The following is a 12441-nucleotide window of genomic DNA, read 5'->3' on the forward strand; positions in this document are numbered from 1 at the left end:
AATGAGAGCATAAAGCCTTCAACTGTGTTAAAAGACCATACCGGCATGTTTACCCACTGAATATGACTCACCATATACTTGACATTGCGGCTGACAATTATCCAAAACATACTGCAATTTGTTTGAGTTTGAAATGATTACCACATTGAAATGTGCTTTCCCCATGCCGTTGCTTACCACGGTTTAAAAGCCAAATCACACAGTGGTAGAGGTTTGGGTTGTGTACGGTTAGTTAGCTTGCCACGATGTAACTCCACAAGTTGCTCCGTTGAGTTTAAAATTGGTGTTCCAAAAATAGCCTTCTCATTGCTTTACATTGCATGGTGAAAACTGCTCTAAAAGTTATTATTTTAGCACAGTGGTTCTCAACCTTTGGGCCGGGGCCCACTGGTGGAACGTGAGGATATTGCAAGTGGGACCACAAATAATTGGTCATAGTCTTTTGAATAAAATTCCATTTAGTTCCATTTTAGTCTAGTTTTAGTTGACTAAACATTATACGGTTTTACAACTAAATCTACAGTTGATTAAGTCGACTAAAATGTATGTTGGTGGGCCATGATGGTGTCGTAATGCCCGATTTATTCTTAGCTGTGTGACAAAAATAGCCAATCTACAAGCTCACAGCGTGCCTGTGACGCGTTGTGAGCTTGTAGATCAGCTATTTTCGGAGTGTGACACCCACACGCAGCCAACATAAAATGACTTTTCTTAGTTCTACTGGATCTCTTCTCCACTCATCCCTCCCTAACATTTAGTCTAGTTAAAAAAACGCATATTTAGTCAGTTAGTTTTAACTCATTCCCTGCCTAGAACGACTAAAACGACTTCTGTCCCTAAGCCATGCCTGCCTAGAACGACTAAAACGACTTTAAAAAAAATATATATATATATATATATATTTTTTTTACATATTTATTTTTTTATTTCACCCAAAGACCAAGGAGATATGATTTTTCGAAGATCTAGACTCCCATCCACTTCTTTGTTAACTTAAAACTTAAAAATGCTGTATCTCGGCTCCTGAGTACTTTTTTTTTTCAATGAAAAATCTTGGCAGTGGGCAAACGCGGCCAGAAATAATTCTGGCAGTGAATGAGCTAATCATCATAGCTTAGTTGTTATTGAGTTTTCATCAGTGAAAAAAGGTAGTCTACGAAATTAACACTGTAAAACACTCAGATTTTTACCGGAGGACCAGGGTGTCAGTCTGCATGTTGAGGTATCCCTCGCTGGCCAGCAGGTCCAGTCTGAAGAAGCGGTTGTAGCCCCAGCACTCTCCCACCTCGAAGTCCGACGCAAACTCCCTGATGATGTTCTTGGTGGGGTCACTGGACGCCTGGTGGACCATCTCCACACGGTACTCATACCTGAGAGACACACACACAAAACGACAGCAATTTTATCAATGCCATTTTTTTTTTACAAAACTTCCTTAATTTGTATCCCTACCCCTGAATTATACTTAGGTGCTCTACTAATCTACTTCGCTGATCTACAAGCTCACAACGTGACACCAGTGTGGAATCAAGTATATACGTTGCCATAACTACAACCCCAACAACTAGATGCCTAAACCTAACCCCAACCAAACTCTTTTCAATCCCAAAAAACACATTTTCTTGTGCGGACCAGCGAACTTGTTCTCACAATGTCTATTACTCAAATTCTACTATACTTGTGGGGACATTTGGCCCTAACAAATACAGTAAGTAAATGAGTAATACACACACAAAACAATTCAACTGGTTGCCGTCAGTTGATTTTCTTTAAATTTTTTGACAATGTAACGGACATACTTTGAAGTCTCAGGAAGTCCGGCAGACAGCTCCAAGAACACAGAGAGGTAGTTTCCTCGAACGACACCGTTACCATCCTGGATAAACACACAAAACAAACACACACACTTTACATTTGATGACTTCACTTCAACAAATATATTCTGACCAATGTCTCTCCTCCCCTCCCCTTGTTTGAACTGGACTTCACTTTGGGGGGACGTAAGGTTAGCCAGCAACACATTTCCTCTGGGCAGGGACGTCACAGGTAGGGGTGTGCCGATACACTAATTTCACGAAACGATACGATACGATATTTGGCTCACAACTTCGATACGATTTCGATACGATACGCACTTTTTTTATTATGAAAATATATGGAGGAGAAAAAAAGAAAATGCAAACAAATAATTCTGTTTTTGCATTATTCATTATTCATCTATTTAGCTTTTCAGCTACAATAGCCGTTTTGAATCCAAATAGTATGACACCTGACCCGAAAAAAAAACATGTTGTCACTCTTTTCACTTCGGGGCCGTTTGCATGCCTGATTATTATGATTGTAAAAAAAAAAAAAAAAAAAAAAAAAAAATTTTCAAAAACGATATTTTTTTTTCCCAAAACGATACATATCGTCGCGAAAACGTATCGCGATATATCGCGGGACGATATATCGGCACACCCCTAGTCACAGGCTCTCAGAAGGTGGGGGGGATGGACTTTCGGTGGACTATACCCCTTACTTTACACTTTGGCTATTCAAAAATAGCAGATATACAAGCTCATAGCGCGGCACCGAGTGCCGCACTATGAGCTTGTAGATCTGCTTTTTTTGAAAAAGCGTGAAAAACATTTGTAACTGTCAAATGTAAACAAATTTTGCTTTTTGGGCGGATTTTGTTAGTTTTTTTTCGTGTTTTGGTTAGTTTATTTTGGTTTTAGGGTTAGGTTATTTAATTCTTATTTTTGCCAGATTTTACCGATTTATTATCAAAAATATATATATTTTTTATTTTTTCAAAAAGTGGGGGGTATGAAATCACCGATCTGTGAGAGTGAGGTTGTCGCGTTGTGCGCACAGTGAATGGCCGTGACGCCCCCGCCTCTGGGGTCATTTCCCACATCAACAGTGTAACTACAAAGTACAGTAGTAGCCTATAGTAGTAGCCTTTACAACGTTGATAGAAACTAAAGAATGGAGAGTTGATTATGTGACCTGTAATGAGAAGAAATTCAATATGCATCAGTAACTCAGAGTACAATATTTACATCCCATCCTGAAACTATAAGGTTTATAGTATAATGTATTTATTACTGTAGGCACCTGTCCCTTTATACTATTATTGCAATAGTGCTTTAATCTGACCACTTCAATACCTGACCATCTAATGTATGTTTCAACCTTACCATTTACTGTAAATGTCTGACCATCCATCTAACGATGATGTGCTACATTTGTTCAATTCTGTGACATCAAGCAAACGTATTTCTGGTGTTTTTGCCTTATTATGCACACGCCAATGAAGCAGGATTTAACTGCTCTTAAATTGGTGTCAAGTACAGATGAACAGGAACTACAATATGTTCCGAAGCTAAATTTCATTGAGTATATTAATTAATATAATATTAATTTAAGTCTGAGAGTGTAAAAAGGGTAACATCAGTAAAATCAGGGATACATTTCGGAAAATTGAACAGAGTTAAATTAACAGCACCTCATTTTACTACACTGATTACTCACCGGGTAGACTTTAAGTCTCCAACAGAGTCCAGAGATCTGGAGAGGAGGACTGTACACTGGATCAGCCCTCTGCCTTAGAGTGCTGCGCGCACACACACACACACACACACACACACACACACACACACACACACACACACACACACACACACACACACACACACACACACACACACACACACACACACACACACACAGTGTTGTCAATGAAAATGATAGTAATTCATGATGAGTCACAGGTTAATTAGCAGAGAGCCATGTGGTATTTAATCACTGCCATGCACCTGCGACCTCACAGCAAAGTGCAACAAGCGCCTACCACAAGTTACCATGTGTTGAACAGAGGGTGAAGGAAAACTAGTTTCCTTCACTGTTTGGGGGTCTGCCATGAGAAATACACAACAAAAACAAACTAAATTTGCACACATATGGGGCACAACAGCAGTATCACTACATTTCAAATGGCCCTAATTCGTTGAACATTGCTCTGATCAGCGCAATATATGTCTATTTGAAGGCCTTCAAATCTAGTATATTAAAATCGCCTATTTGGTGGACGGTGGATGTCACAAACATAACATACGGACTTGCACCGTTGCTTCGATTCGCACCAAACTTGGCACATGCACTGTTTCAGGGCTCTGCCGCGACAATAGCCACACCAGGAGCCATATGTGGCCCCTGGGGGCCACCGTTGTTACAAACGGCACCAAACTTGGCACAAACACTGTTCAGGGGTCTGCCGTGAGATCAGTCACACTAGGGGCCATGCATGGGGCCATGCATGGGCCCAAGATGCTCGAATCTACACCGCATTTGGCACTGACACTGTTCAGGGGTCTGGCATGAGATTAGTCACACCAAAACACATATGGGGTGCAACAGCAGCGTTACAGCAGTGTTTAACACTTCAATTGGCCATAACTTGGTGACCATTCCTCTGATCAGCGCAATAGAGGACTAGATTTTAAAGGCAGCATAGCAGCCCGAAAGTCTAATTTATAAAACCCACAACACACATTCACTTTCAAAATTGTTTAGAAATAGCTAAAATAGCCGACCTACAAGCTCATAATGCATCGCATCACGGTTTTGTATGACAAATTAGGGGAATTGAAGGTAGGGTAAGTGATATTTTTTGGTTAAAACAAAAAGTATTTTGTTGAAAGGTTAAAATACTATATTCTGATAGTAATCATTGCTATAGAGTGTTTGTTCAGTAACAGGAGTCTCCCGGTCTCTCCAGCTCTTTAATAAACAGAAAATACATTTTTCGGTAGGTGTCAAAATCTCAGCCAATCAGGAGAAAGTACCCATTTTTAAGCTTAATTTGTATAGTGTTCCAGTTCCAATTTTGCATGCTCATTTCTTAGTGTCATCACTTCCAATTTCACTTGTTTAATCTGTATCCTGATTGAGTTCTCTGTCCTGGTTGGATAAAATTGGAAATGAAACTGAAACTGAAACGAAAATGCATTTTCTGTTTAATAAAGAGGTGGAGAGACAAGGAGACTCCTAATACTGAACAAACACTCTATAGCAACGAGTACTATCAGAATATAGAGCCATTTAACAATTATTTTAACCAACGCAAATCACTTACCCTACCTTTAATTTACGTAAAAACATGAAATATGGAGATATAAGGTGTCTGCCCGACAGCCACAATATGTCTTTGACTTTGTGGCTGTGTCCTTGGCATCTCCACTTTTGGTTTTACGCGACTATCTTGGAGGAGAGAAATGTACGTTGCTGCTTAAAAAAAACAAAAACAAGAAGCTTGCTGGGTATGATATCTCTCTGGTCTGCATCAGCAAATCAGAAACTCTCTGGCCAAAATATAACCTTTGCCATTACTCAGCCACGGTGGAAGTGACAAGACGTGATTTACCTGAAGTTGGCCAGGACGAAAGTGCTTGAGTCATAGGCGGGAACCAGTTCACTGCGAGGACAGACAGACAGACAGAGGGATGGAGACAGAGGCGTTAAAGTGACAGAAATGAGACATTCACGGTAGCTGTGGATACTGGTTAACGTTGGGCATAAAAATATCTCCTGTGCATTATGACTCATTCATGCTTGACGTAAAGTCTCTTGTAGCATCTTCACTTCCTTGTAGACAGGAGCGTAGGAGGAAACAGCCATAGTAGAGATCAGTGGTGGAATGTAACTACGTACATTTACTCAAGTGCTGTACTTTAAGTACAACGTTGAGGTACTTTTACTTTATTTGAGTATCTCCAGTCTTCTAGCCCACTACATCTCAGAGGCAAATGTCGTACGTTGTACTCCACTACAATTATTTGTGAACTTTAGTTGCTAGTTACTTTGCACATTTGTATTATTAATACATAGCCGATATTCTATACTTAAACTATTCACATTTGTATTATTAATACAAAGCCCCTATTCTATACTTAAGCTATTCAAAAATAGCCGATCTACAAGCTCATAATGCATCACGTTTTGAGCTGGTAGATCTGCTATTTTCCAAACAATGATAATTTGACAAATGACTTAAAAAATGTACTTTGCTTTTGGGAATTTAAAAACATTTTGATGCCAATGCCTTTGTACTTTTTAATCAAGTAACTTTGACTTAACAGAGTTATTTCTACACTGTGGTATGGTTACTTTTAGTTGAATAACAAATCTGAGTACTACTTCCACCACTGGTAGAGACGCACGAATCAGCACCGACGTCATCCGATTCCGTACGTACGCAGAGATCCTCCACCCAGACTAATCATTTCCTCCGCCTTATAGACTCACATCCGCACATACATAGCTTATAATTATTTCATACAGAACCATGTAATGTTGAGAAGCCCATATTAAATGGAAATGTCACCCATCGCAGCCATAGAGCTCCCCCCACCCACATGCAACCGCAGCGGATACAAAACGGATCACAGGGACAAATGAGGGCCATAACCACTTAAACCCTATGTACTTCATTGTCTATACTAGGCCCCCACAAACTTTAAAAAAATTATTTATTTATTTAGTTATTTTTCAAAACTTTTCATCGTACAACTACAAGTATAACTCAAACGAATAGTTCTCTCATTAACGATTCATTATTCCTTTCAACATATTTCACAGGTTCTGGATTTGTGTTTTCCATTGTTGTGTAAACAACGCTTATCGACATTTAAAAAACAATGGCATCCCCGCTGGTATCCAGCTGTGTGGGGGAGGAAGTGCTAGACCCCGAGGGAGGACGGTGGCGAATGAAATCGCAGGGAAAAAAGGGTCAATCTGATCGCTAGGCTGGTTGTGTAGTAGGTAGAGAAACTGCCGTCATCGAAGTGTTAAAAGTCCACCGGGATATACTATACAGTACCTACACCACACCAGAATAACCCCCCCCTCTCTCTCTCTCTCACACACACACACACACACACACACACACACGTGTATAGCATGGTACAACAATATAACTTAATTGCAAGATTAAACTCTGTGGATTTGACTGTGGCGGGTTCAGTGAAGTATGAACAAAATAGTTGACCTACAAGCTCACAGCACAAGCTATTTTCCTTTTTTTAAATGAAGTATGTCCCTGGTTCTGGTTATGATGGAAAACATTTTTTTTTTTTTTTAAGTCTATTGGGTGGAAACGGTTAATTTTCAGGATTCAAATTTAAAAATAGCAAAAGTAGCAGATCTACAAGCTCAAAAAAGTGTCGTTTTGAGTTTCTAAAGTTGCAGGTTATGGAAGGTTCCGGGTCAAAAAGAGCCAGTTGTTACAGTTAATACCTGGTGAAGTCAGGAGGGACAGGCGTGGTGACGAATGACTGCATGGGTTTGCGGTGGACCTGCTGGAACATGAGCAGAATCTCTGGGCTCTTGGAGATCAGTTCACTCTTACTGCAGGAGTGGAGCTGCCAGACGCGCGCGCACGCACACACACACACACACACACACAAAACAAACAAACATCATTTGGGACAGCCTATACAGGCTAATAATGTGACAGAAACACAACATTATAGATGAACTCCTACACTAATACATGTATGCTAACTCATTCAATACGGGAACGCATCCGTGTCATTTTAAGATTTCTTTGGCTATTCAAAAATAGCGGATCTACAAGCTCAAAGCGCAGCACAGAGAGTGCCGCGCTATGAGTTTGTATATCTGCTATTTTTGAAAAATTGTGAACATGAGTGCAAATCTTCGAATATATATATTTTTACCATCTTTTCCTCTGGGGATTCAGCAAATGTCTTCTAAATCCTATTTAAAAAAAAATAAACACTTATGTTGCTATAATATCAGCGATTCTCAAACTTTTTTCATGTCAAGGACCCCCAAAATTATATGTATTTGGCCGCGGAACCCGCATCTCAAAATATATTGTTCCAGGGACCCCTCAGAAGCAAAGATTGGAGTAAAAAAAATAGGTTTAAAAAAATACAAAGATTTGCACACATTTTCAAAAATATCAGATCTACCAATCATATCGCGGCACTCGATATACAAGCTATGAACTTGTATATCTGCCATTTTTGAATAGCCAAATAAATCTTAATAACACAGACCCTTTCCCTGTCTGAATGGGTTAAAGGAGAGGGGTGGGTAGAAGAAATGGCCAAATAGTGATGCCGAGTATGGAGTCTTTCACCGCTCCCCAACGGCAGAAAATGGGATATATGATACCATGCATGCACTATGTAGCCTGGTAAACCCTCCCTCCGGAAATCTCATTTCCATTTGATTTCAGGAAGGAGTCTGGTCTGAAACGCCTTTCTCCAATAATCGCTCTGCTCGCCGAGCCGACGAGCCTATCTGCGTCGTCGCTCATTGTTCTGTGATTGACAGCGACAGTTGGCCAATCAGGTGGCGAGTTCGAGTGAGCCCGAATGAACCCGAGTGCAGCCTGAGAGCCGCCGACAAAAGACGAACGGCAGCCATTGTTGTTGTCCGAGTGCCGTCACTTCTTAGTTTCGTTCTTAAAACGGTCTCAAACTTCTTTTTTGAGGCACGGAATTTACTATTAACATATCGTTTGGATAGAATTTAGTTGTTTAACTTCATATATGTGGTCAATTAATCATGACAGAGCCTATTTAAAAATATAAATTTAGAGAACCGGCAGGGGCGGGGAGTGACACGCATGTATCCCAATAAGGCAACCTATTTTCGGCATGGCCGTCCCAAAAGTCCCGTTGCGTCACATAGTCTGGAGCTCGTCAAAATGAACTGCTCATTGGCTGAAGGGGAAAAACGATCATTGGTTGAAGGGGTTGTCAGTCAACGGTATTACTCCCGCCCAACTCCAGCCCACAGCGATTATTGCAGAAAGGCGTTTCAGACCAGACTCCTTCCTGAAATCAAATGGAAATGAGATTTCCGGAGGGAGGGTTTACCAGGCTATGCACTATGCAATATTGGTATTAATGTTATACTGCCTGCCCTTTAACCACATGAACCCTTGCATCTCTATTCTGGGCAAACATTCAGCTAAAATAGCTGATCTACAAGCTCACAACGCGACGCATTATGAGCTTGTACAGTATAGATACAGTGCTATTTTCAGCAAAGACATTTGGCGTAAAGGGGGGGAAAAAAGAGTGGACCAAGTAAAGCCCCCTGTGGCACCCCGGGTCAATGAAGTATAGGGTTTAAGAGGTTAAGCTACAACTCCTTGGCTACAAACCTGGTGTTCTACTTCTTGTAGGAGAGACTCCAGGAGCTCCGTCTCTTGGGTCAGAGAAGTCTTCTGACCTGTAGGGAGAAAGGAAATGAAGTACATCTACTAATGCTGCGTTCAACTACAGTGCTGCCGAGATGCAGTTGAAGTGTTGCTTAAGCCATACCGGGTACATTAAAAGGGTCGGGTTAATAGCAGAGGGAACTGGTTAACAGCTAAAATATATCGTTGCCGGAAACCTCTCACCTCCATATACATTTTCTTTTTTTTTCGCAAATGAATGCCCTACTAGATCATACTACAGCTTCACACAAAAGTATCAAAAAGTAGCAGATCCACAAGCTCAAAACGCGGCGCGAAGCGACGCGTTTCGAGCTTGTTGATCTGCTAATTTTGAATTTCAATCCTGAAAAGTAACAATTGTGGACATATGAGGTTTCCACCCGACGATATGAAACAGAAAAACATACGATTGATTGAGCGTCATTGGAATGCTGAAAAAAGCACTTGTCACACAGCGACAAGTGTCGGGCATCAGTTTGTAGCTTGGTGGCGCGGTCTTCATATTGAAAATGACTTGTAGCCTGTTTTGTCACCTCTAGTGTGAACACAGCATTACAGAGCCACTTTCAATGCACACAGTCCCAGCATGCTTTCACAATTCAAAAAAGGCACAAAGAAAAACAAATAAGACAGACAAACTGTCTACTAAAACACAACGAACACATTTCGGAATCTATTCTGAAGTCCAGGTTACTCAAGGATATTTGGATATTTCTAGCGTATTTTCGGCTAAACATTGACATCCTTAGTTGAACAGCTTATTGGTTCATTTGCATAATAATAACACATTATGCATTTTGCTGACAAAGTGTAATGGGGGAGATAGAAAGCCAATAAAAATATAAATGAAAATAGGCGCAAAAAGAAATCGCAGCTGGTTTTCCTGCATTTCTGCACCAGTAGTTTAACTATACAGTGAAATGCTCAGTGTTAGTGTTGTCCATTTGGTTCCATTTGTACACAGACATGGTTGGACCGGACCTAGAGAAGAACACCATGCAGCTGCTCCTCTGATATAACTACATTACTTCCGGGGATAATGGGCTAGTAAATGAAGCCAAGGGCTATTTAAGAGACGTTTCCCCACACGTGGAAACAAATAGCCAGATTGGCTACCGTAGTCAGATGTTATCTGTGTGTGGCAGGGATACACTCCAATGGGGATATACTCCATTGCACAAGTGTGCCGTGCACCAAAAAATAGATGTATAAACAGATGTACAAGCTAACAATGTACAAGCTAACAATACGTTGCATCGCAATGTATTGTTATCTTGTAAATCTGTTCTTTTGGCCATGCGACACAATCGTACTACAGAGTATACATTGGGCTTATGTGCAACAGACTACGCACTAGAACACATTCTGACATGTCACTGTATGACTGGTCGCCCCCAATGTACGCCCCCAATCCAGCTGTGTGTGTAGGCTACTGCATTTGATTATCATTAGGTCTAAACCTTTTCATTTTTCCATTTTAAATGATGCATTTCGCAAGGAGCCAAAAGAAATAGCAACCATTCTGATAAACGTTTAATCTGTGTACAAGTGCATTTTTCTTTCATTTGGGGTTGGGCATGTGGGCCATAACTGTATTGCTGCCTTATGCTACTAAATGTTAACTAACCAAATAATTGTTGCAAAACTATCCGTTAAATCGACATCCCCCTACTCAAACAGCAAACGACCAATCACCTATTGTAAGCTAAGCGCAGCCAGCCTGGAGGCCCCGTACACACATTACCAAGATCAAACATATAGATCAAATACACAGTCCAACATACTGTTATTTATATCGCCGCTGTCGGGCTTCAACTTATGTTTTTGCATCTTTTGTAAATTAATGTCTTACTTCACCATACTCGTTTTCTTTTAAATGTTTTTAAAATAATAAGGAATGGTTTTGGACATACAAGGTTTCCACCCGAAAGAGACGATATTGAACTGAAGCTGTGCACAAGTGTGTGGGTGTGTGGATTTTGTGTGTGTGTGTGTGTGTGCGCACACGTGTACATCAAAGGGGCATCTGTGGATGAGTGTGTGGGAGAGTGGGAGTTCAGAGTGCTCTGTTTTTCCTCCTAGATGGTGCTTCAATCACGTTGCCCACTACACCGTCCCAGAGGGGAGAGGTAGTATGAACCGCGATGCCGCCGTTTGGTCAGACTCTGGAGGAGGAAGGTGAATGTGCGGTGAGATTGACGAGCGACCTTACCCATGAGGGTGATGAGCTTGTTTTTCAGCTGGTTGTCCAGGCGAGCGATCATCATCTCCACGGCGTTGCGGATCTCCCTCACGCGCTCGTCTTTCGCTCCCCTCACTGCCTCCACGTTCCGCTCCTGACGGATGGACGGACGGGTGACATGGGGGATGATAAAAAAAAACAGTGATTTCCAACCCTTTTCATATCAAGGTCCATTATTTATTTGTCATTTGAGCCACGGACCACAGTTAGATGAGATTTGGCCTCTCAGACCCAAGACTTGGAATATTTTGTTGTCGTTGGATACGATTTTGTCCACAATTCCATGCTGTATTGCATGTTGATACCATAGGAGAGATTACAGGCAAACATTGATCAAAAATAACAATTCTTCTACATTCCCTAATTGTGTCGACTTCTTGTAAATTAAGTAATGCAGATGTTTAACATTCATTTTACTCTTGAGAGCGTAAAATGAAACCAAATGGACCCGTAAGGGTCCATTTGGTTTCATTGCGCTATATTTTTTATTCAGGTTTTTATTACTTATAAAACAGATATTTCCGTTGATTGATTCTGATTGGCTGAGTCCTATTGTACAATTCTCTATAAAACACACATCTGGACCACATTTAGACATTCTTTTTGCATGATATTTATTCAAAACTGTTTTAATTGGCATATTATATTGTCTATTCTGACATTTATTAACACATTGACTGCCAATCGCGTAGAGCTACGCGAACCTATTTAAAGCCGCCACGTGCCAGTCGCATAGACCTACGCGAAGTGGTGTTTTTTTCTTTTTTTCGAAAAAAAAGTTCACATTGCACTTTTTTCAATTTTCGATACGGCACATTTCATTGTAGCACCACCGGAAACGGAATTATCCGGGATCCGGTTTTGCCGATCCCGTCGGCCTCCGTTCTAATGACGAATCTGAAACGCCATTTTCTCTTTGTAGTTTTTCTCCTCGCTCTAACCGTTCTAACTACAA

At 40.8% G+C, this 12441-nt stretch overlaps 1 protein-coding gene across 3 annotated transcripts in view; it reads right to left on the bottom strand.

Annotated features, from left to right (window-relative positions):
- Positions 1-12441, bottom strand: part of trim37 (tripartite motif containing 37) — a 49343-nt gene that overhangs the window by 24877 nt on the left and 12025 nt on the right. For all 3 annotated transcript variants that reach the window (XM_084074006.1, XM_084074005.1, XM_084074004.1), the window contains exons 8-14: positions 11457-11580; positions 9188-9255; positions 7282-7406; positions 5411-5461; positions 3520-3601; positions 1800-1876; positions 1191-1370 (exon numbers count right to left, since the gene is read on the bottom strand). In XM_084074006.1, the coding sequence (XP_083930132.1) occupies positions 1191-1370; positions 1800-1876; positions 3520-3601; positions 5411-5461; positions 7282-7406; positions 9188-9255; positions 11457-11580 (707 nt within the window). The remainder of the gene's footprint in view (positions 1-1190; positions 1371-1799; positions 1877-3519; positions 3602-5410; positions 5462-7281; positions 7407-9187; positions 9256-11456; positions 11581-12441) is intronic.

The sequence above is a fragment of the Gymnoscopelus microlampas genome (assembly GCF_963454915.1).
Source record: "Gymnoscopelus microlampas genome assembly, chromosome: 12".
NCBI classification, from domain to species: Eukaryota; Metazoa; Chordata; class Actinopteri; order Myctophiformes; family Myctophidae; genus Gymnoscopelus; species Gymnoscopelus microlampas.